Source organism: Equus caballus, chromosome 11 (assembly GCF_041296265.1).
Source record: "Equus caballus isolate H_3958 breed thoroughbred chromosome 11, TB-T2T, whole genome shotgun sequence".
Taxonomy (NCBI): Eukaryota; Metazoa; Chordata; class Mammalia; order Perissodactyla; family Equidae; genus Equus; species Equus caballus.
Window position 1 is genome coordinate 53,887,819 of NC_091694.1, and position 24,399 is coordinate 53,912,217.

Genomic DNA, 24,399 nt, shown 5'->3' on the forward strand with positions numbered 1-24,399 from the left:
ATAGAACCACAGGCCACCTAAGTAGCTAGCTGGTGATCACCAATAGTCTACTAAGTGACCAGCATTCCACCCAGAGACTCTGGCTCCAGGATCCCCGTGTTTAGCCACTAGGCTATGCTGCCTTCATTTTGCGTCACCTACAGATTTAGGTCTGTGTCCATAGCCAAACGAGAAAGCAACACCAACAGTCATAACAATAGCATCAGCCTGTTTGTACCTCGGATGCAGAAACATTTACTAACTCATCTATCACCTGGTTGACCGTGCGGCTGTGCTAACAAATCTCGGTAGCGTTTGTGTTTTCCCAGTTTCGAATGGTAGCTGCCCTTGATGCATCAGGATCTTTGATTCATTCTCAGGCAGACAATCTAAATATTTCTGAAAAATCTAAAACCAAATTTCCCAGGCCTGGGTGAATTTTCACATGATTCATGAGGCAAGGAATGCAGTGTGTGGAGATGATGCTGTTTGGGATAAATTGGGGCCCCAGGGGATGCACATCTACCTAGCTCATGGCTGGTCATTGAGCGGCAGCCCAGGACAGGGCCCCGTCAGGATGGAGCCACTTGCCCTGCTTTCCTGAGGAACAGACAGGCAGGCTGAGCCTTCCCTGGCCGAGGCCTGCGATGTTCATTGGCCACAATGAATTCCACTTGTGCCGGGACAGCTCAGACCTGCAGAACAGCTCAGTGCAGAAGCACAAACATTGTTACCACAACAAAGGAGATCTCTGCATCCATTCGGAACCTCTCTGTATGAGGAGAGCGGACTTGTGCACACACAAAGCCGACAGCTGTGTTTTTCAAGCGGACTGTGAGAGAACCAGGAATAAGGAGAACTAAATTAAGCCATTCTCCTTGGTCCATGTTTATTAAAAATATATTCACTTCAATTGTCCGGAGTGCATATTTCAGAGAATGAAAGCACTTCGACTGCCCAGTAGATAAGCATGAGGATGAGGCTAAAGAGGATGCTAGCTGTCCCCAGGGTGTCAGTGTCAAGTAAAAGCTCAGTTAGCCAGGACTCAAATAACCAGAATCCTTCATTTAACTGGAATAGAATGTCCACACTCTACTTTTAGGAGAAATACAAAAGAAGTAGCTATGAGAGATTTACTTAAAGAAGAAAAATAACCTTCCATGATTTGTCCTGCAGTTTTATATGAATAGCTCCATTTCCTAGATCGTCTACATTTTACTTAGCTTTCTCCACAAAGAGAACTAAAGATTAGACTGGTGGCCCTCTCATGGAAGAACCATGCATTCTTTTTTTAAAAAATTAATTATATACAGCATAGTCTACTTAATTAGGCAGGAATGCTTTTAGAAAATTCTTCAAAAACAAGAGTGTTCTCCTTAGTCCTTAGGAATAAGAACATTAACCAGAACAGCTTATTTGTGGAATAGTTCATCTACTTGACTTTTTATCATACCTGTCCCATGGCATAAATTTCTTCCTACTGCCCCCGAAAAGAGAAAGGGCATGATTAGGGGTCTAAACTATCCAGCTTGCCTTGCTCTTGGCACAGAAAAACTTACTGAATGCTAGCTGAACTTATTTTCTCCCTTCTGTGGCATTGATATGGCTCAGAAATCCAGAGACATGGTGGAAGCAGAAGGCTCGTTTCCATTTGATCCACTCTAGCGAGCAGTGACTTTCATGGGGTCCACATGGAAAGCGTATCAATGGAGATCAAAAAGACTGACCAGATGAACTAAGGATCTCCAGTCCCCACTTAATTTGGGGGGACCTAAGTTTTACTCTCTGCTCAGTCAGTGAAGATGAGGACAAAAAACTTGCAAGTTTTTCATTTGGCCCTCTTTTAAAGTTTTTAAACATGGAAATTTCGTGAAGCCCAGGGACTACTGGATAGAGAGAGCAAGAGCTTGGTAGAGCAGGACTGTGGCTCCTTATTTTGGCCTCTTGCAGAGCAGGCATCTAGTGAAGTATATTGGTGTTCTACTCAGAATTTCATTTGACGGAAATGTTACCTGCTAAAACAGTGTAAAAACCTTCGAAGCTGTTGATGTTGATGACTCACTTACGTGAATAGAACTGGGCAGTTGAGCAGCATCTAAGGTCTCTCTGTGTAGATTTTTCCACTAAAGACTGAACACTCTCCAAAAATCTCATGTTCAGAGACCATTGCAAGGACTTAGTAGGTGGAAAAACAAATGTCATTAAGTGGATGAAGGGTTGGAAGGATGGATGGTGGGATGGGTGGATAGATGGCAGGATGGACTGTGGGATGGATCGATGGATGGTTGGGTGGGTGGATGGCGTCTTGGATGGATAATTCAGTGGTGTAAAGTTAGCCTCTGTAGTTTAACCTACCTGTGTTTGAAATCTGAATTTTCTAATTACTAGCTCTGTGACCTTGGGCAAGATATCTAACCTCGCAAAGTCTTAGTTTTCTTGTCAGTAAAATGCAGATGGTGCTAGCACCTTCCATATAAAGTTGTTTTGAGGGTTATATAATATAATGCATGTAAGACTTTAGCACAGTGTCTGGCACATAGCAATTGCTCAATAAATGATAGCTCTTAATTTCCCAAGCAGGCAAGACTATGAAGCAAAGTTACGAACAAAGTTTTGTTTATTTTTCTATTGTTAAGAGAAATCATTTGCCATTTTAAGAAAGATTTCATGTCTTGAATGCAGGTGGCAGCACATCAAAATGTTGACTGGCCCTGGTCCGTCAAGTATCAAGATAACTCTAACACTTAGGGAAATTCAAACACACTTTCATTTCCTTGGGACCACTGACAACATTAACCAAGGTTTTAAGCAAATAAATAATTAGTCGTGATCTGAATCACTCATTTGCCAATTATTTCTCCATGCCCAAATATTAACTGGTGTTTTCTAAATTAGCAGACCCTGCTGGAGAGACCACGAGCACTCATTCAAGCTGACGATTCATAGCAAAGTGAGATGTATATAAGAGACGGTCCCAGTGAGCAGAAGGACACTCAGACTCAAGTCACAAGTTTAAATTTCTGGTCCATCATGTTCTTGTCCTAGAATTATTCTGAGCCTCAGTTTCTTATTAAAAATTGAGGTAGTGGACCAGCCGGGTGGTGCAGTGGTTGAGTTCACGTGCTTCACTTTGGCGGCCCGGGGTTTGCCAGTTCGGATCCCAGGCACACACCCACACACTGCTTGTCAAGCCATCCTGTGGCAGCATCCCACATACAAAGTAGAGGACAGTTGGCACGGATGTTAGCTCAGGGACGATCTTCCTCAAGCAAAAAAGAGGAAGATTGGCAACAGATGTTAGCTCTGGGCCAATCTTTGTCACCAAAAAAAAAAGGGGGGTCAGGAAGTAATAGCTGCAAAGGGGTTAGTATGGGAGTCACACGGGATAAGGTGGGTGAACACAATTAGAAACAGTAAAGTGCTATCCAAATGTACGATGGTACCTCAGTTACGCAGGTGATTAATATACAAACATGAGTTCTATAGAACGCTAAGTTTCCTGGCCTGAAGGATCAGAGTGACTGTTTTCCCTGCTCAGATTTGCTTTCCAATTAATTTGCTCTGCCCTGCTGGCCACGCTTCTGCCAGAGCCAAGGAATCCATGTGCCGAGAGGAGCGGCGAACCAAGGCGGTTATCCAGATAACCCGGGCAAAAGCATTCTTTTGTTTGATGTATCCAGATATTGCAGCAAAAGTGGCTCAGGGGGAGGGGCAGCTTGGAGTGAATGGGACCATTAGCAAGATTCTTCAAGTTCTGGAATTAGACACATCCGTAGCGTGCCTGGGTGGGCGGTGGGGGTGGCTCCCTCCCTGCCTGGGTGCTTGGTGGGGATCCCATCCTCACTCTGCACTTGCCCGTCTCTGTCTCTCTCCCTCTGATTCTCTTTCCCCCTGAATGTCTCTCTCTGATCCCTTCTCCCTGTCTCTCACCTTCTCAATCATGTTCCATCTCTGAATTTCTCATTTTCTCCCTTGCTCTTTCTACCCGTTTGTCTCTGTCCCTCTGATTCTGTCTCTCTTTTCTGTGTCTCCTCATCTGTGTCTCTTTCTCTTACTCCCCCATCTCTGCCTCTCTCTGGCTCTGAGTCTCTGACTTTTCTCCCTCTCTTTCCATCTGTTTGGCTTCATTGCTGCCCGTCTCTCTCCACCTGTTTCCCTTCCCTCTCTTTCTGTCTCCACCTCTGTCCATCTGTCTCTCTTTTTCTCTCTGTGTATTTGTCACTGTCTGTCTGTCCCTCTCTTTCCCCTCTTTCGAAGTCTGCCTCTCTCAGACCCTGAAACCTGCTGCCTGCTCTTTTACCACATCCGCTTTCTTGTTCCTCAAGTGACCAATTTTCTTTCCTGCCCTTAGAAAGTAGCTCAGGCCTTAACCCATTTCCTCCGGCGTATCCAAATTAATTAGGTGAGCCTGGGATCACACATTTCAGAATTAGAATAATATTTATCAAGCACCCTGGAGAGAAGGAGATGGAAGTTGGAGAGGAACGGGAGCAAGGAGGGAGGTCACCGAGCTGAGTGTGATTCGGGGGGAAGGGGACCTGGCGGAGGGGACAGCTCCTAAGGACACACCGTCTGCGAATTAGGCCCACCTTTCTCATTGCCAGAAGGCACTGGGAAAGGATAGATCTTGGAGAATGGTGTTCAGGAGTCAGAGAAGTCCACAGGGTGGCTGATGAGGAGCGTGTCCCTGATTTCCACCTCCTCCCTGGGACCACACAGGGCTGGGTCCCCGCCCCCAGATGGGCTCTCTTCAGGAACACCTTCTCTAGCTTGTCCTTCCCGTTTGGCTGCACTGCCCAGCTCAGCCCAGCCAACTGGGCAGTGGAATTCAATGCAAGTCATTATCTTCTTTCCTCACATGACCTAGAGACAGGAGGAGACAACTTAGCTATAACCCAGGCTTAAAACTCGTTCTCCAGCAGCAAGCCAGACCCAAGCACACTTGGTGTCCACTGAGCCTGATGGTCTTCAGGAAGGCGTCTTCCTTGTCATCTCTTAGTCCTCCGAGCCTGCGTCCTTCAAGGCCTCTCAGGAGATGGGCACAAGTGTCTCCCCATTCTGGGAGGGTTGAACTCTTTGAAAATCTCTTCTCTGCTGGCTCCTCCTTGACCAGTGAGCCCTGGAGAGAATCTACTCTGAAATTGCCATTTACACTATTGATGTGGACAAAAGTGATGCCGGGCTGAAAGCCCTGTAAAGTCTGGGGCAGGGACGATCTTCATTCCTTTCTCTGTTATGTAATAGCTGGGCAATATGGCAAGACCTGGGGATCTGAGGATACAGCGATGGCCCAAATGGACAAGGCCCGCTCCTTCAGGACATTCATTTCAATGTCTCCAGCCTCAGTGTGTCCCAGAACTCAGCCTAATGTCTGATCTTCATACAGCTGCTCAGTAGATATCTGTGGAACTAGACTGCATTGAGCATAAATCAAAGACCCACTTCATCTAGGGCCGTGTAGATCAGGGTTTCTCAACATCACCATTGTTAACATTTGGGGCCAGGTAATTCTTGGTTGTGGGGGGGATGTCCTGTGCAGGGTAGGATGGTTTAGCAGTATCTCTGGACTCTACCCACCAGATGCCAGTAGCTCTTCCCTCCCTGGCTGTGACTGCCAAAAATGTCTCCATATTGCCAGATGTGCCTGGGGAGACAAAATCATCGTGGTTGCGAACCACTGACGTAGATTCATATTGGCCTACTGAGGGTGGTGGATTTAACCACGTGACTCCATTCTCCTTCTTAGGCACCAGAGAGGTAGGCGTCTTTATAAGAACTTGGGAGGCAAGAAAAAGAAAAAGAATATAAACTTTTTTTGTAATATCAGCTTTATTGAGATGTAATTCACCGACCATAAAATTCATCCTTAACTTTTCAAGTGTACAATTCAGTGATTTTTATACATTCTCAGAGTTGTCCAACTATCACCACTATCTAACTTTAGAACAGTTTCGTCTCCTCAAAAAGAAACCCTGTGCCGATTAGCAGTCACTCTCTGTGTGCCCCTCATCCAGCCCCTGCTAACCACAAATCTGCTTCCTGTCTCTATGGAGCTTCCTAATCTGGACATTTTATATGAATAGAATCATGCAGCATGTCATCTTCTGTGACTGGCTTCTTTGACTTAGCATGCTGTTTTCAGAGTTCATTCAAATTATGGCATGTGTCAGTACAACATTGCTTTTTGAGGCTGAATAATAACCCATTGTGTGAATACAGCACGTTTTGTTTATCTGTTCATCAATTGATGGACATTTGGGTGTTTCCACCTTTTGGCTATTCTTAATAGTGCTGCTATGAACCACCGTATACAAGTTTTGTATAGACATATGTTTTCATTTCTGTTGGTAGTATACCTAGGAGTAGAATTGCTGGGCCATATGGTAACTCTGTGGTTAACATTTTGAGGGACTGCTAAATTGTTCCCAAAAAGGGTCTGCACCCTTTTACATGTCCCACCAGCAGCGTATGAAGGCTCCAGTTTCTCCACATCCTTGCCAACATTTGGTATTATCTGGCTTTTTAGTTACGGCTGTTTTAGTGGGTATGAAGGGGTATCGCCTCATGATTTTGATTTGTAGTTTTCTGATGACTGATGATGTTGAGCAGCTTTTCATATATATTTCATATATTTCCTTCTTTGGAGAAATTTCTATTTATATTCTTTGTCCATTTTTAAATTGGATTATTTTTTCTTGTTTAACTGTAAGAGTTTTTTATATATTCTGGATACAATTCTCTTATCAGAAATATGATTTGCAGATATTTTCCCCCATCCTGTGCGTTGTCTTTCCTTTTTCATGGTATCATCTGATACAGAAAAGTTTTTAGTTTTGATGAAATCTAACTCATCTACTTTTTTCTTTTGTTGCTTGTGCTTTTGGTGTCATATTTAAAAAGCCATTGCCAAATCTGAGGTCACAAGGATGTACTTCTATATTTTCATCTATGAGTTTATAGTTTTAGCTCTAATATTTAGGTCTGAGATCCATTTTGGGTTAATTTTTATATAAGGTGTGAGGTAAGAGTCCAACTTCATTCTTTTGCACATGGATATCTGGTTGTCCCAGCACCATTTGATGAAGAAACTCTTCTTTTCCCAGTGAATGATCTTGGTACCCTTTTCGAAAATCAGTTCATCATAGATGTGTGGGTTTATTTCTGGACTCTCAATTCTATTCCATTGCTCTATATTTCTGTTAGAACTTTTAACTCACTATTTTCTTCCCATGGAAAGCTGGTAGGAAAGTGCCTTTGATAACCAGAGGGGTGAAGGGATCAAGGTAACTTGCATGGATGTGTGGTTAAACAAATATAAAATATTTATCAAATTTTGGAATTAGGAGAGATCTTAGAGGTCATGTTAGTTTATACTTTTTATTTTGCTGATGGGGAAAAAAGAAGATTAAATTTCAATTTGAGAGGTTAACAAATCTGCCCAAAGGTTCACAGTGAATTGGTTGCAGAGCTGGAATTAGAACCCAAATATCGTGACTTTCTAGGGGAATGCTTTTTTCTTTTTCCCAGGCCCTGAACCTGTGGCCTCTGACCCAGACGCCAGGTCTGCCTGAACTTCCTTTACCAAGCTGTGAGCCTCTGTGCTCTCCCGTACTGCTTGGTCCACGACAGTGAATGGGCGTGGTGGCGTGTGTCTGCTCCTTCCTTTACAGTGCGAGAGGAAAGAAAACCAGTGAGGGGAAAGCATTTGGAAAATCTGAAATTGCTGTATAAATGCCAGTAAATGATAAGATTGCCAGCTTGATGCTCTTCTCCTAGGAGGTTCGGCATGTCAGAGGTGGCATAATGGAAGGAAACAATTCACAAGACACATTTTTAAACTGCTGTGATTGTCACTTTCCAAGGGGGCAGAGTGCAGGAGCTAGAATCCCAGTGCAAGTGAAGCCTGGGGTGGGCTGGGCTGGCTGGGAGAGGGCTGGAGGTGAAGTGCCTTGCCCACCCCTCAGGAGCACCCTGAGTAGATGGAAGAGTCCTTGCCTGACTCATGCAAAATAGAGGTGCACTCAGGACTGGGCACCTGGCCCTAAAATGACAATATCCAGATGGTGGTCTCTAGTGGCTTGTCCACACTCATCTTTGCCTCCTCACAGCATCCTTGCATGTTTTCCACCGAGAGAGGGCGTCCTGTTTGAAACCAGGTAGGGGAGCGATCCCCTACATTATGAGCCCCTCAATGGCAGGAATTATGTCCTGTTTACCTGTGTCTCTGCAGTGACTGATGCACGTGAGTCCTCAATAAATGCACGTGTGATTGTCGAAGCCAGGTGTTGAGTGAATGAGAGCTGCCCTCTTGGGGTAACTGGGTCTCTTGCAGAGGGGTGGGGCTCTCCAGCTACAGCAACGTCTCTGTGCATCTCTGTTTCTTCCTGTCTGTGTTCCTCTCTGTGTTTGTCATTGCTCCCTCCTCTAAGCTCCAGTTGTGTTCACTGTCTGCATCATCCATGTGTTCTGATATTCCTCTTTTTCTCTGTACATCCTGTCTGTGCAGCTAAATCACACCTTTCTTTGATGGCGGGAGTTGTGTCTTGTACTTATTTGGGTCACCAGTGTGTGGTTTTCGATGGGGAAGTTGATGCCCCTAATATTAGTAACCTGCTGCTGAATTTGAGGCCAGCGGTGTCAGCCCTCCCCTGCAGTGGCATTCCACTGGGCAGATGCTGTAGATGTCTGCCTGGCATGGGGGGTATTTGGGGAGCCGGTATTTTGAAAGGGCTCAGAGTCTGTTGAAGTGAAATGAATTAAAGAAAGAAACCATAACCCCTGCCTTTCAGTTCCTGTACCCCCAGGCATGGCAACCTCCACCCTGCCCTCCCACTGAGACCTGCACCAGATGAAGCTGTGACTGTTGAGAACCAAGTGCTGTCTCTCCATCTCCTCCCAAGGCGCCGCGCCTCAGAGGGCCTCCGAAAGTAAGCCCACTCTGCTTGTGGTATGCACACCTGCTCGGTGAATCTCACTGTGTGATCTCCTTCTTGTTTAGGGCTCTGGCTGACATCTTAAGACAACAGGGACCAATCCCCATAGCACACTGTGAAAGAGAAACTATCTCGGCTATCGATACCTCTCCCAAAGAGAACACACCGGTCAGATCGTCCTCCAAAAACCACTACACCCCCGTGCGCACGGCCAAGCAGACTCCAGGTAAGTGAGAGCTGATCGCCTTGAGTCTTTGCTGAGACTGCTGAGAAATTTCGGTGATGTTTCTGCTCCAGCAGGGCAGCTCGCGGAGCCCTGTGCGGTGAGAGACTCTCTTGGGCAGGCAGCCTTGTGAAGAGTCTGAGGACTGTCCCCCTGGGAAGGGATTGATGTGGGAGGCTGCTGCCAATGAGTGTCCGGGCTGGACCGGAGCTGACGATTTAGGGCATCCGTGATTTAGTGAGTGGCTGGCATAATTCTTTTACCTGAAAGGGAGCTTGTGGCAGCCATGGTGGAGTGTGGTGGCCCACTTGCCCGTGTAGTGGGACTGTTTAGGCTGCCTAGGATGCTAGAAATGGGACAAGAAGTCACTGCACTCAGATGTAGAGACTGCTCAGCTATCGCAAAGAGCCCTTCCCGAGGGCGGGGATTATGTCCGCATTACAGGGTGACCCTTTCCTGTGTGTTATAGATTCCCTGGATATATGATGAGCTGCCATTTAATAGCAACATGCCTTCTACTCTTTTACTTGGTCATTACTGTAACCCTGTGAAGGAAACTGAGCAGGGCTTATTTTTCTTATCGTATGGAAAATAAATGAAGCTCAAAGAAATGTAGTTCCCAGCCTCTGAGTCCAGCCTGATTAAGTAGACGTCTTCGTTTGCCCTTAACTGCCTTTCCCTGGGCACGAAGACTTGTCATTTCTTCTGGTTTCTGCATACATCCTCTCCTCTGGTGATCTGAGAAGGAAAATTTAGAGTTATATGATTCACTCCTGTGTTTCAAGAAATCTCTTCCCGTATTTCTCAAATTGGAACTCTTCATTCGGCCTGTAGAGATGGGAATTGTTTGCTGGCCCAGAAGGCATTCTCAATGGTGATGCTTAAATTTAAATGCAATTTTGTAACAACCTGCAACATCTACAGCTTATAATCAACACAACTGCTTTTCCAAACAGCTAATATCCTTTGCCACAAAATATTGCAGTTTGAACAGAAGTTTAAGCAGAACTTTGTGTAAGTGTTTCAAAGTGGAGGTTTACTGTGATTTTGCCATTGGTCAAATCAACAAATCACCAATCGTAGGAGTATGGTGGCGAGTCTTTTAGGGGGATCTTAAGGGAAATACCCAGAAATGCCAGAAGGCATCATAGCATATGAATAGTTTGCCGCTCAAAGGGCTGTCTGTGGACCGGCCACCTCAGCATCGCCTGGGAGTTTGTGAGCAATGCAGCGTCTCAGGCTCCATCTCACTGCTGAATGAGAACCTGCATTTTAATGAAATCGCTTAGCAAGTCAAGTTTGAGGAGTCCTGGAAAAGCCTGGACTCTGAAAACTGTCCCTGGTGGTTTGCTTTCTGGTCCTATCACGTACTATGTATGTGACCTTGAGCAAGTTTCTTTGCCTTTCTGAATTTCCTCGTCAGCCTAGTGGCTAATAATACTTGCTGCCTAGAGTTATTTTTCAGGATGTAATGAGTTAAACCAATGAGAGCACTTAAAACAGGTCCTGCCGCAAAGTCAACACTCAATATTAGCCATAACCGGGCTGAGGAAGTATATCCACCAATCACGGCAAACTAATCAAATAAATGAGAGAAACAAAGGCATTTGTGTCCCTAGACCAGGCAGGGTCCACAGGGTTGTGTCTAGGATGAAAACCCCTGGACCCAAGCCAGCCCGTGCTTGGCGCCTGCCTGTGGTGCATCCTCTGAGGATGATACGGCTTTGTGGGACTCTGTTAAAGTCTTGGATGTTGAAAGCATGTGCTTGTTTGGTTTAGGAAGTAGAGTGAGGGTCCTGCTTTAATAATAATAAAAACAATGATACTATGAGTAGCACAAGTAACATTTATTGAGCACCTACTATGTGCTGGGTACTCTGTTGGGGACTTTATTTATAATAGAGAGTGGGTCCTATAACATTTCTTAGGTAGAAGCTCCTAATCCCATATTAGTAGAAAATTCCTCTTTCCTTGCCTTCCCTTTTATCCTACTCTTCTAGAAGTCCCTTTCCAACTTTAAAGGGAGCTTCATAATGGACGGTTACTTTGGATGTAGAAAATCAGTGTAGCCCACTTCCATCCTCCTCTACTCAAGTCTGCCTGCCTATAAACCCTCGCTACTCAAAGCGTGGTCCACGGACCAGCAGAGACTGCATCCCATGGGAGCTTGTTAGAAATGCAGAATATTAGGCCCTTCGCCATTCCTACTGTGTTCGAATCTGCATTTTAACAAGATCCCCACGGGATTTGTATGCACATTAAAATTGAAGAAGAACCCTTTAGCACAATGATTCTCTGCCCTGGCCGCACATTGGAGTTATGTAGGCAGTTCTGAAAATACTAGTATCTGGGCCTCACCTAAAGATTCTGATTTATTTGGTCTGGAGGAGAACCTAGGCATTAACATTTCTCAAAAACTTCCCACATGGTTCCTTTGTTAGGCAAACTTTGAGAAGCAGAGCTGAGAGGGAAACTGTCAAATAAGGAAAACATCCTAGAGGACTGTGGGACTTGGGTTTGCATCAAGACCCACCAGATCGACCCTGGCTGGTCCAGGTTGGTGGGCTGCCGAGACAAATCCTCTCCAAAGCAGGTGGAGCAGGATGGGGGTGGAGGACTCAGGCTCATCTGGGGGCGGGGGGGCGTCAGTGTGCAGCTGTGAATGGGGACAGCTGGGCAGAAGCAGGCAGAATTGATTAGAAGGCCAAGCAGAGCCAGGCATCAGGAAATGTACCACATCTGGGGGTACAGGTGCCCTGAGCCCAGGATCTCAGAGGCTTCCTGTGGGCTTGCTTGGTCTTCATGGTTGAGGAGGCGTGGAGACCCAGCATGTTCGCCTGGCCTGACCTACTCCTAAAGAGCCTGCCTTGGGGCAGCTGGGGGAGAGTGAGGTGGGCTATCTGTCCCTGGCAGTATCAATGACATCATGTGTCGGGGTTCCAGAATTTTGATATCCAACTTCCTATTATCAAGAGTGGTATCAGCTGGAGGAAATAAATATTTATGCCCCGGCTACACACCACTGTGAGTTGTATAAATGAGCAATCAGTCATCCTGCCTCTTGTCAAAGCTGTACACTCCAATGGCCAACTAAGGGAGCCAGTGGTGGTCTAGTGGTATAAGACTCGATGCTCTTACCGCCATGGCCTGGGTTCATTTCCCGGTCAGTCAAGGAACCATACCCCTCGTCTCTTGGTTGTCATACTGCGGCGGCTGCCTGTTGCTGCGATGCTGAAAGCTGTGCCACTGGGATTTCAAATACCAGTAGGGTCTCCCATGGTGGACAGTTTTCAGTGGAACTTCCAGACTAAGACAGACTAGGAAGAATGACCTGGCTGCCCACTTCTGAAAACAATTGGCCATGAAAGCCCTGTGAATAGCATCAGAGCACTGAGGAAGCGCTGGAAGGTGAGAGGATGGCTCAGAAAGACTGGGGAGGCTTCCGCTCCTGTGGTCACCAGCAGTCGGAATTGACTCCATGACACTAACAATGAAGGGAGCCAAGGGATGTGACTCTAAGCTTCATGGAGACCAAGAATGAAGGCTGCGCAGCTGACAGAGTTGCTGTTTGCCACAAGCCTGCGTGGCCAGTCCCTCTGTGCTCCCCTAACCTCAGCCCGTTTTGCCTTCTGCTTCTCTCACTGGAATCCAGAAACCCTGTCCCTCCTCGTGCCACGCGTATTCTTGCCCTGGGGTATTTCCCCTCTCTATTTTGTGGCAGAAACTTTCCAGCACCAGAAGTTTGTGTTGTGAAATTCGATACTCAGACGGCACCATTTTTCCTAACCTCCTCATCTGCTCTCATCCTGTGCTTTCTTTCCTTCCGAGCACTTACGCCATCTACTATCGTATATTTATTGGTTCCTTGGTTTATCGTCTCTGTCTCTATCAGATTGGAAGCTCCATATAGGCAGGGGTTTGATCTTTTTATTCACTGTGGTATCCCAGAACCAAGAACATTGCCTCAAAGATTGTCATCATTGCTTAGTGGCCATTTGTGCAGGGATGAATGAATGGGGACACCGTCCTTTACGTGTTTGAACATAGGAGCCAAGGTGTGGGTGTTGGTCACGAAGCTGCATGCTGAAGAGCTCCCATCAAGCTTGCGTGCACCTTCTGTGGCCCTCTGCAAAATCAGTGTGGAGTCGGTCCCTTTGACAGCCCAGTGGACTGGTCCTCGGGTGGGGAGCTGAGCTGGAAGGCCCTGGTTTCCAGTGCCCAGGCTTCTCACCAAGCACCACAGGCCCTCTCCTCCTGTCTGGGGCTGACCCAGGACTCCAAGGCTCAGTGCAGCCAGAGGCTGGGAGCCTCACTTCCCTGGCTGGGCTCAGAGATGCAGTAACCCAGGGGGCCCTGCCCATTGTGCTCACTCTGCCAAGAAAGACTCCTGTACAGAGGTCTTAGGAGCCCAGGAAGCTCAGAGTCCCTGTTCCCAGGGATAGGTTTAGAGCTGTAGGTGAAGCCAGACAACCTAGGCTATGTACCTGAACCATGGGAAACTTTGGGCCAACCTCAGCCCCTAGTGGGAAATGGGACTTTTCTTGGCTCAGTCATCCCCAGGGGAATAGTACTGTCTTGTTCTAGAGGAGGCTGAGATGATAGCGTTGTAAGACTTAGGAGCTCTAAAGGAATGGTGAGATCAGCTGACCCACCCTGCACTTGGCCTGTGAGGAAACTGAGGCACACAGAGCTTGCCTGGGTGGGAGGTGGGAGGGCCAGGCCTCAGCATTCCAGGCTCCAGTGTTGGAGTTGAAAATGTGGCCTGTGCAGCTAGACAGACCTGAGTGTGAATCTTGGCTTCCCACTTACAAGCTCTAGGACCCAGGCTCAGTGGCTTCAATTCCATGTCTGTAAAGTGGGAATAAGTAAATGGCCATTGAAAGGCTTGAATGAAGTAATCCTTGTAGTTTAAGTGCTTGCACTGGCTTGCCTCAGGGTTGGTGCTCAGCAGTCAGTTTCATTTGTATCATCATCATGACCATCTCCTGATGCTGCATCTCCTCCTTCTTTCTCCACCTGGTCTTTTCTCCTTTTCCTTCTTCCTGACTCCCACTGCTTCCCTCTGCCTACATTCCTTTCACGGTTTCTCTGATTACATTGATCCATCTCTCACCTTAGAGGTCTCCAGCAGTGACTGGTTCTCAGCTCTTCTGTTAAAAAATGCGCTGATTTTGCCCACAGTGCTCCCATCTTTTCATTCCTAGTACTTCCCCGGCCATCCCCTTTCACTCTGAAGTTTTCTCTTGGCGATAGTTTCTTTCCGAATCTATACCTGTTGTTTGAATGTTTTCCCAGTGGACTGGCATTGGCCTTTCTCATGTGCAGCCTCATTACTCTTTGCGCAGATGTTAGGTTCCCTCCATCCCCGCTGCACCATGCCCTTGCTCTTGCAGTTATTGGCCCCTGCAGCTCTCGGCCTGGGGATGAACCAAGGTGGACCAAAGGCTGATGACAACAGCCACGTGAGGCAGCCACTCCTTCCCTATTGCTTCCTTGCAGGGTCTGAAAAATCCAGAAAGTGGATTGAGTCAAGGGTGGTGGGAGAGAAAAGGTATCACTAATCTCTGATAACAGGAGTAGCTTCAGTCGGTACTTATAGATAACATGAAGTACCAGGCACCATGATATGTGCTTTACCCACATTACATCGTTTAATCAGCACAATCTATGAGGTAGCATCATTGTTACTCCCATTTTACAAGGAGGAAATTGAGGACAGGGAGACTGGAGACCTTGCCCCAGGTCACGTACGTAGCCCTGGTCTGGGCTGCAGGCACTGTGCTGATGAGCCTGTCTTGTTCCTGGTCCCTTCTATTTCACTTCCTGTTAAATGCAGACAACAGGACGTCGTTCATCTATGCTTTGCTAAGAGTCTGCCATTACACTTGACCCAAGCTTTTGTTGCCCCCTGAAGAAGTGTTGGCGAGCACGTAGACATCCTCACAAGGGCCACGCGGTCTGGGAGTAAAGGAGGGAGTGGGACGCCTGAGACTCCACCGGGACCGCCATGCTTGGGTGGGCCCTCGAGGGTGCCCAGGAGGTCAACAGGCTGACAGCGTGGGCCAGAGGTGCGTGTAAACGGTGCAGGCAGCCTGCTGAGATCGGAAGGGTGGTGAATAAAGTCTGAAGGAGCGTTCTGTGAGAGGGATGCTGTCAGGGGCTGTGATGTGTGTGAGTGTGAAGCGTCCCCCCACCCCCGCCAACCCCCGTACCACCCCATGGCAGAGCTTCTTTGGTTTGCTGTTGTCCTCCCTTGGGTTCTTGGATTCAGCAGTCGGTTCATTCCTCCTATTGACCTCAGCATAGCCACTCCCCATTCCTAGTCAAGGCTTTTGTCTAGACGAGCAAGCAGACACCAGGCTCCTTAAGCTTGTGTGGTTAAGTAAGAGTCCACAGGCCCTGCCCACCTTTCTCAGTGGAAGGACGTGCCTTTTACATCAATTTTGGTTGTTCCAGTATTTTCATTTCTTGCTTCCTCTGGGTTTGCGGGACATTTCAGTTGAGTGATTTCTGGACAATGAGACCTTTCATGGTCTATTTCAGAGCCACTCCCCATTTGTGTTCTTGTTGTCACCAGTTCCCCGTGATACTGGATGCTTTCTATGAAGTTCCGTCACTTGATTCACCCTTGCCTTCAACCAAGAGTTGAAGGCAAATTAGATGGTAGTTAAGAGCAGAGACTGTGGGGCCAAACTGTCTGGTCTGAATCTGGACTCTGCCTTCACTTCCCCATTCTGTCAAATCGGGCTAGTAATAGTGTCTCCCTCCGAGGGGTGCTGTGGGGTTTAAGTGAGTTTTAATGTAAAGCCATCAGAGGAGCATCTGACACAGGGAAACACTGTCTCGAGTCTGCACTGTCTCCCCGGTTGGTCCCTGGGCCACATGTGGCTGTTGAGGGCTTGAAATGTGTTTTAGAGCCTCCCAGGGCTTCCAAGGGTTGGTATGAAAAAAGGAATGTAAAATATCTCCGTAATTTCTTATATCGATTACATGTTGAAATGATGACATTTTGGGTGTATTGGGTTAAATAGAATCTATTATTAAAATTAATTTCACTTGTTACTTTTTATTTTTTTAACGTGACTATTGGAAAATGTAAAATCACATGATGGCTCACATCTGGGATCCGCATCGCATTTACATAGAGCAGAGCTGATTTAAATGTTCAGGATATCGAGTGTCTGCTTGAGCTCAAGTTTCAGTCATGAACAGAAGAAACCCTCTCCCTCTGTGGAGGTGACACTGTATGAGAGGAGACGTAAAGTAAACTGGTAAATAACTTCAGAGAGTGCTGAATGCTCAGGACACCATCAGGCAGGTGATGTGTTAGGGGAACCTTGGGGAGAAGGAGTGTTTTCAGCAGTGTGTTCCTAAGAGGTGGCATTTGAGCTGGCACCTGACCGACGAGGAGGAGCCAGCCATGGAGAGATCTGGAGGAAGAATATTCCAGGCAGAGGGAACAGCAAGTGCAAAGGCCCTGAGGCAGGAGCAAACCTGGCAAGTTCAAGGAACAGAAAGCAGACATGGGTATTGAGTGTAGTGAATGAAGGAATGGGCAGTGCATGATGACAACAGAGGGGTAGACACGAGCCAGTCATGCAGGGTCTAGGAGGCCACAGTAAGGAGTGTGGATTTTATTTAAGTAGAATGATCTTCTTTCTATTTTAATAAGATTACCTGATTGCTGAGTAGTGGAAATGGGCTCTATTGAGAAGCAGGATACCAGTTAGCATTTCTAATAGCAAGATGGGTTAATGAAAGAACTTTCTCTGCCTTCCTCCTTCATAAGAGGACACCTGCCCCACCCCCCCGCCATCAGTAGCCTGTGGGTCTCGTAATTAGACAAACCAAGGTCCAAATGCCACCTAAGCTTGGACAAGCTGATAGACCTGAGTCCAGGGATCTTGACAGAGGCCGAACTTTTTCTGAAAAGAGTCAGATTATAAATATTATAGGCTCTGTGGTTGTAAGGTCTCTGGTGCAGCTACTCAGTTCTGCCATTGTCGCACCGGTGCAGCCACAGTGATACAGAGATGAATGGGCATGGCTGTGTTACCATGAATCCTGATTCTCAACAATAGGCGGTGGGCAGGATTTGGCCTGGGGGCTCTGGTTTGTCAACCCCGTTCTGAACCCCTCTCTGAAAGCCACAGGCACCTTCCCGGTGACATTTGCTTCTGTGTGACAAGTGAATAGCTACCGGTCCCACACTAGGATACTGTGGGGGAGTCAATGGCCAACTCAAAGCTGTGAGCCTCCAACATGCTCCATAAATGTCAGGCCCCATTTCCCCTCCTTCCTTCCCTGTGACTCTGGCCAGGGTGTCGCTTGATCCTGATGTGACAGCCGTTGGAACGAGGGCTCACAAAGGTTGATGAATTAACCACATCGCAGTGGAGACCACGGCCCTCCGCAGCCTTCACCTTCTCGGTGGCTTTCTCTATCACCTGGGTGATGATGTAGAAAGTGTGCTTATTAAATTTACAAGGGACACATCACTAGGGGGCTGGCCAGCACCCCCTGGATGATGACAGACTCAGGGTTCAAAATGTCTCCATGGGTGTAGACATCCCAAGGTCACACTGAACAATCCCCCTTCTGCTGTTCAAGCCTCATCCTTCCACTTGTGTCTCAGGTCAGCCCACAGACACCTTGCCCCCTTCATCTGTGCCCCCTCCCCACTTCTCTGTGAGCTCTGTTCCTTTAGCATGTAAATGTGCTCCGCGCCCCCACCTTAACACAGACGGACACCCTCCCTCTGCTTTACACCCTGCCCGCCTCTGCTCTCCCTGACAGCTGAACTTGGCAAGACAGTTGTCTGCACCTGCTGCATCGACTTCCTCTCCTCCATCCGCTCCTCAGCCCACGCCAGACTGGCTCCTGTGCCCTCCACTCTTCGGCTCAGCGACCTCCTTTGTGCAGCTTCGGGGGTACAGGGCACAGGCTCCCGTTTGGCTCTGCGGCCGCAGTAGAACTCCCGCCTCTGCCCCCATTGGAGCCGAAGTCCCGCCGCCTGAGCCCGGTCGGTCCCTGGAGCGCGTTCTCTCTACCTTCTCGAGCTGCTCAGCGTGCTCTGCTCTGTGCTCTGTCTGGAATATTCTCTTTTCAGCTACTCTCCTTCAGTCTTCCTATTCCTTGTCGTCTCCGAGGTCTCAGCTTCGCTCTCACTTCCCTGGGGGTGCGTTCCCTGACTCCCTGGCCCGATGAGCCCCTGCCCTGGGCTCCCCTATCATTGCAGAGAGGCAGTGGGGTGAGGGAAGAGTGTTGGCCCAGCTTTGAACCCGGCTCTACCTCTTCCTAGCTGTGGGCCTTGACCAATTTACTTAACCTCTCTGTGCCTAGGTTTTCTGGTCTGTAAACAGGGATAATAGTATCTCCCCATGTGTTGTAGTGAGGAGTAAATGAGTTAGTAACCTCTGTGCTCTCCAGTCTCCCTAAGGCATGTCCGGTGTCAGCTCAGCTCCCCCTCAATCCCCAGAGCCTGGTTTAGGGCCTGGCACACGAGTCGGAAAGTGAATGACATGTTAAAAATCCCACATTTGGATCAGAAGGCCCCGTAAGTCCTCCATGGGGAAGAGCAGGTCATATGCGAGAGTCATGGGGTGTAGTTGATGCTCTGTTAGTGTGAACAGACAGAGCAGATGGGTTGGTAGCTCTGCAAACACCTGTTTTTAGGCTGCATTGAAAGACTTGAATCCGGATCCAGGGCAGTGAGATGCCTGCTCTTCTCGTGGCTGGTGTGCTGACACCTGTGCTGCTGTGTCCTGCTGTAGGCACACGTGCCCTGTGTGTGCCAGGAGAGTGACACGGCTGCTGGGAAGCTGGAGAAGCCCATTCTCGAAGTGATATTAACAACTGGCGTGCTTTGTAAAGTGCCTTCCGTGCATTCACTGATCTCATTCTTGTGCAGCCCTATGAAGCAGTCGCTGTTACCACGCCCACTTCGTAGATGAGAACACTGAGGCTCAGGGAGCTTCAGAATCCTGCCCGAGGTCACACAACCAGGACGGGGCTAGTCCCAGCTCTGAATGCAGGCAGTCTGATCCCAGAGCCCAAGCCCTGAAGTTGAACTGACCAGAGGTGCTGACAGGGCACCGGCAACGCCCTGCAGCAACGTGAAGTCTGTCCCGGGGCTGTTGGTCTACACCTGTTCCTGGTTGCCCTGGGTGTGGACTTGGGACCGTAGGAGGAGGCCAGTGTTTGCTGAGCCTAAGGGCAGATGTTCGCATGACCTGAGCCCCTCGGCTCCTGGCCAGGCGCCACTCACCCAGGAGGCCTTTAAGCAGGATGCAGGGAGCCACTGGGCATTTTCAGCTTGGGGCGGGCGCTGGCCTAGCACCTTCTAAGGTTCCCTGTTTCTGAGACTCTCCTAGGAGCAGTAGCTAGCATTTGTTGAGAGCTGATGTGCTCAGAGCCTTCTCCTGTGAGTGCTCTCACTATCTCAGCGGACTAGGGGCTGCAGGGGCGTGGAGGGACGTGGCAGCGCATCCCCAGGTGCATGGCCTATCAGTGGCCAGGTGTGGGGCTGACCCAGGCTGCCCGAGTTCACTCTCTTCGTGGCCACACCAACTTTTCTGTCTCTTGGGAGTCTGTGACCCCCGGAGTCAGAGCCCAGGTGAACCTGATGGCCAAATCACCATTCCATTCTGAGTACCAGGCTTGTCATGGGAGGAGAGGTTCATTCCCACTTCACCATTTAATTCCATTTAAAGAGTGAGTCTGAAGCCCCTGTGTTTCGATCCTGAAGGGTGAATGGCTTTTCCCAGCACAGGCTTGCTATAGAAGGGGTGTGCCTGGAGGCAGAGCCTTCCGGAGGCCAGAGGAGCTGCCCTTGCCCTGGCCAGACTGGCTGTGCCCTCGGTGTCCTCCCTGCCCCCGGGCCTCATCCTCCTGGGGAGCTGTGCTGGCTTTGCCAGAGCGGAACACCCCCCCTTGCCCCTCCTGCCAGGGAGGCAGCCTGAGCCTGAGCAAGGGGCAGACAGAGGCTGATGTCACCATATGGCCGGGGAGAAGGGAGAGTCTCTGAGCTGGCCCACTGACTGCCCACCGCACCCAGGAAGTGGGAGGATTTAGGATCCGTTCCGGCTGTCACGAACATGAGGCGAGAGGGAAAGCCAGAGGGCTGTGGACAGGGTTAGAATTCACAATTACCTCAGTGAGTTGGCAAAACAGAGGGGCCAACGGCCACGGTGCAGTGAGGAGAGGAGCGAGAGGGTGCTGGGCAAGGAAGATAGCTGGCTGCAGGGCTCCAGGGAGGGCGGCTGGATGGCCTGGCCCTCAGGATTGCAAAGAGTGAGAGCTCACAGGGTGAGGGGGAGCCCAGCCTCTAACCCAGTGAGGGTTAGGGGTCTTTTTCCCCAGGGAGTTCCAAGTCCATCGCCTACAGAGTACAGGCTCTTTAGGAACCGAAGATGGAGGAAGAGGCGGCATTGAGCCATCCATAGCTGGATGTGAAGCACCCGCTATGCACTGAGCACTCCCTCAGGTTCTCTGAGAGTGAGATGATGGATAAGATACAGTCCTGGCCTCAGGAGCGTAAATCCAGGAGCAGAAAGACAAGACTATACAATAAAAAGTAATCAGCTGTACAGGTGCCCCCCCCGGCCCCCGCAAATTGCAGGCCACATGCTCAGAAGGTTCAGAGGGAGGTTGCTCTGGTCACGGCATGGGGCACCGAGTGCCTTGAAGGGTAGGTAGGATTAAGTGGGTGAGGAGGAAGATGGAGGGTGCTCCTGGCTGGTGAACTGGGGTCAACAAGAGCCTAGAGAGAGGGTAGGGATGATTAGGGACCAAAGGTTTGCAAAGTGGAGCAGTGACCAATTCCTTTGGAAAGGTTGGTGGTGACTTTTCTATAAACAGACAGTAATGATTAAAGGACTGGGAAAAGGCCAGAAGGAACTGGTCCTTAGTGTCCTGTTGGAGAAGGCTGCTCTGAGCAGGGGACTTTTGTTTCCTTCTTTAAATATAAGGACTGTGTCCCTGGAGGTCAGGAGGTATGTGGGAAGAAGGATTGTCTACTGCGGAGCTGCCATATGGCTCGTTAGACTAGTGATGGGGGATGGGAATGGGACAGGGTTGGACCCTGAAAGGGGCTTGCAGAGGAGGCTTGTGAGGTTCTAAGGTGAGAGGTGCCCAGAGGAGGTGGCGAAAGGACCACAGCCCTTTGGCAGCACCTTGGGAGGAAGGAAAGGGGGAGGTGAAGATGGGACTCAAGATATACTGATCCCTTCATTCATACAAAAACAATTTGATTCTTTTCCAAAGGATCAATGATAATGATAAGTGCTTCCAAGAGAAATAGAGCAGGGAAAGAAAGTAGGAAGTGATGGGAAGTGGTAGGCAGAAGCCTGATTGGAAGAAAGGACACTGCAGCAGAGACTCAAATGACTGAGAGCATGAGCCACATGTGACTTTGTGTGGGGTGGAGGTGGGATCATGCCTAGTGTGTCTGGGGAACAAGAAGACCGGAGTGGCTGGAGTGGAGAGAGCCAAGGTAGAGACCCATTAGTCGATGAAGTCAAAGAGCTGGGCCTTGTGGGCCATGGTGGGGTCTTGGGTTTCATTGTGGGTGTGATGGAGCTGTTGTAGGGTTTGCAGGTGAGGACTGATATGATCTGTGTTTTAAATAATCACTCTGGTTGCCATATTCAGAATAGGCCCTGGGAAGGCAAAGATGGAGGAAAGGAGACGGTGGGGGAGAGGTAGAAGCTATTGCACCATCCAGGTAATGGGAGGTAGACGGAGGGGGGGACTAGGATGATAGTGATGGAGGATGTAAGAAAGGCTCAGCCTCGGCGTTTATTTATTCTCAACTTCTTACTTTGGACAATTTCAAACCAATGGAAAATTTGCACGTGATCGAGTGATACAGTGAATGCCTATATGGCCTTGATCAGTTATTAACATTTGCCCCTCTCTCTCTTCCTCTCCTTCCTTCTCATTATCACCATCACCATCATCATCCTCATCACTCTCGCCATCATCATCATCACCATTGCTCTCACCATCATCATCACCATCATCGTCATCGTCATCATCGTCGTCAGACTGAACCATCTGAGAGCAAGTTGTAGATATCATCATATGATTCTTCACTCCTAACTGTTCCGTCATGTATCTTCTAAATTCAAGGATGTTCTCTTACACAACCATGAAACAATTACTAGATTTATGAAATTCATCATTTTTACAATACTAGTATCTAATAAAGAGTTCAGGATTGATTTGAAAGTAGAAATGGCATCATTTGTTAATGGATTATATGGAAGGTCTGAGGGGAAGACAAGAGTCATGGATGACTTCAAAGATTTTAGCCAGAGCAGATGGGTGATGAGAATGGCCAGGCCAGTGCAAGGACCTGGAATGAATAGCTGAGAGTTCTTACCCAAAAGAAGATAAGGAAGGATCTGAGTGTTGGTGGAGGAGCTGAGCTGAGCTGGAGTGTCCAGCTTTCCAGTGGATGTTGCCACAGCAATTATAAGAGAAGTCAAAGAATCTGGTCTCTCTCTCTCACACACACACCTCCCCATGTACATATACGTACATATACAGACTTCCTTCTCCCAGAGTTCTAGACCTGAATTTAGCCATAGGTATATCTCACCGTAACTAAGCAGAACCAATAATGACCCATTAGACTATAAGTGCCTCAAGGACAGAGACATGTCTGTTTTGCTTACTGTATTCGCAATGCACATATCTTGGCACTTAGTAGGTATTCAGTAACTATTTCTTGAACAGATGGATGACAGGATGAATGCTTTTATTTAATACATTAGACAGGGTGCAGCAATTATGATTATGTAAGCTCGTAAATGACAGAATACGTAAAATAACAGTTGTTGATACAAAAGAGAAGTTTCTCTTTCTCTCCTGTAAGAGAAGTCAGTCCAGGGATGGTATGACTCTACAGTGTAAGGGACTGGGGCTCCTCACATCCAGTTGCTCCTAAGCATGTGGCTTCCATATCCTGGCCCAAGATGGCTGCCCAAGCTCATGCCATTGTGCCTGCATTTCAAGCATGAGAAGGAAAAAAGGACCAAGAAGATCATGCTGCATTTCTTTAAGGACATTTGCTTGAAGTTGCCATACCACTCCCACGTACATCATGTTAGTCACTGTAATCTTCATTTTGGGTGGCTATGTAACCAGTTAAAATATGTTCTTCCACTGGAGAAGAATGACTCAGGGGGGACAGTTAGTGATCAGTGTCACAGTGTGGCCTGGAAGGGGGCTGGGAGTGTGATGCTTTCTACCACAAACCAGGGGTGTAAAAAGCCATCAGGTGGGCTGAATCACTGTGGCTACCGTCTGTGCTTCCCACGGTGATGATGGTTTGTGGTGTCCTCTAGTGGACTGTGCACTTGCGCAGGGTGGGCGAGGCCACGGGGCACCCTGAAGAAGTGTCTGAAAGCTCTGATGGGTTGGTGTTTCCCTACCTTTTATTCTGATATGGAGTCTATAGACATCATCCCGTTAGTGAAGCCCATACATTTTGGGAAACCTCTGCGCAGAGTCCCTGACCCTGTGTCCCCAGCTGTGAGCTCCTTGGAATCTTAGGCTGTGCACATTCACCTTTGGGTGCCTGCACCTTCACTGCCGGGCACTCTGGGCCCTCCTGCACCCTGTCTCCTGGCCCGTGCTTGCTGAATGAAGAGAAGGCAATCCATTTAGATTATTCCGGAGTTGTACAAGATGCAACAAAGCCAATTTTTCCTAAACAGAAAATTTGTGGAGGTTTTGCCAGAACTATCTAGAAAGTATGTCAATGTGGCCCTTGCTTCAGCTCAACCCCCTACTTCTGTAGGGAGGCAGGGACAGTGTCTTCTGGATGAAGACCCCCGCGTGGGTGGGGAAGACAGCCAGCAGCTGGGCTGAAGCCCACACTTACCCCTCCTTGCTTCTGGATTCTGCTCGGTATTCAGGCTTCCTATTTCCCTTTGTGTGTGTTTAGTGCGGGGATTTATCACTGCAGCTTAGATCTGTGATGAAATAGATAAGCCTGCACTTTAATAAATGTGGCATTTCTTTCCCCGAAAGAATCAGATTAAAGGAAATGGGGCCTCTGAGGAGGCCGGGCAGGGCAGGCAGGTGGAGCTGAGTGGCCAGGGTGGTGAGAAGACACTGCCAGCCAGATGGCTTCGGGATGGGGATGCTGGGGTGCAGTTTGCGGTCATTTTACAGTGAGGTGGTCGGGTGTCCTCGTGGCAGAGAAACAGCCCTGTGTCTTCCATGGAAAGAAGCTAAAGCAGCTAAGTCTAAGGC

The 24,399-nt window shown here is 48.4% G+C and overlaps 1 protein-coding gene across 4 annotated transcripts in view; it reads left to right on the forward strand.

Moving 5' to 3' along the window:
* Positions 1-24,399, forward strand: part of SHISA6 (shisa family member 6) — a 288,708-nt gene that overhangs the window by 13,953 nt on the left and 250,356 nt on the right. For all 4 annotated transcript variants that reach the window (XM_023653508.2, XM_070226572.1, XM_023653510.2 and 1 more), the window contains exon 2: positions 8,978-9,138. In XM_023653508.2, the coding sequence (XP_023509276.1) occupies positions 8,978-9,138 (161 nt within the window). The remainder of the gene's footprint in view (positions 1-8,977; positions 9,139-24,399) is intronic.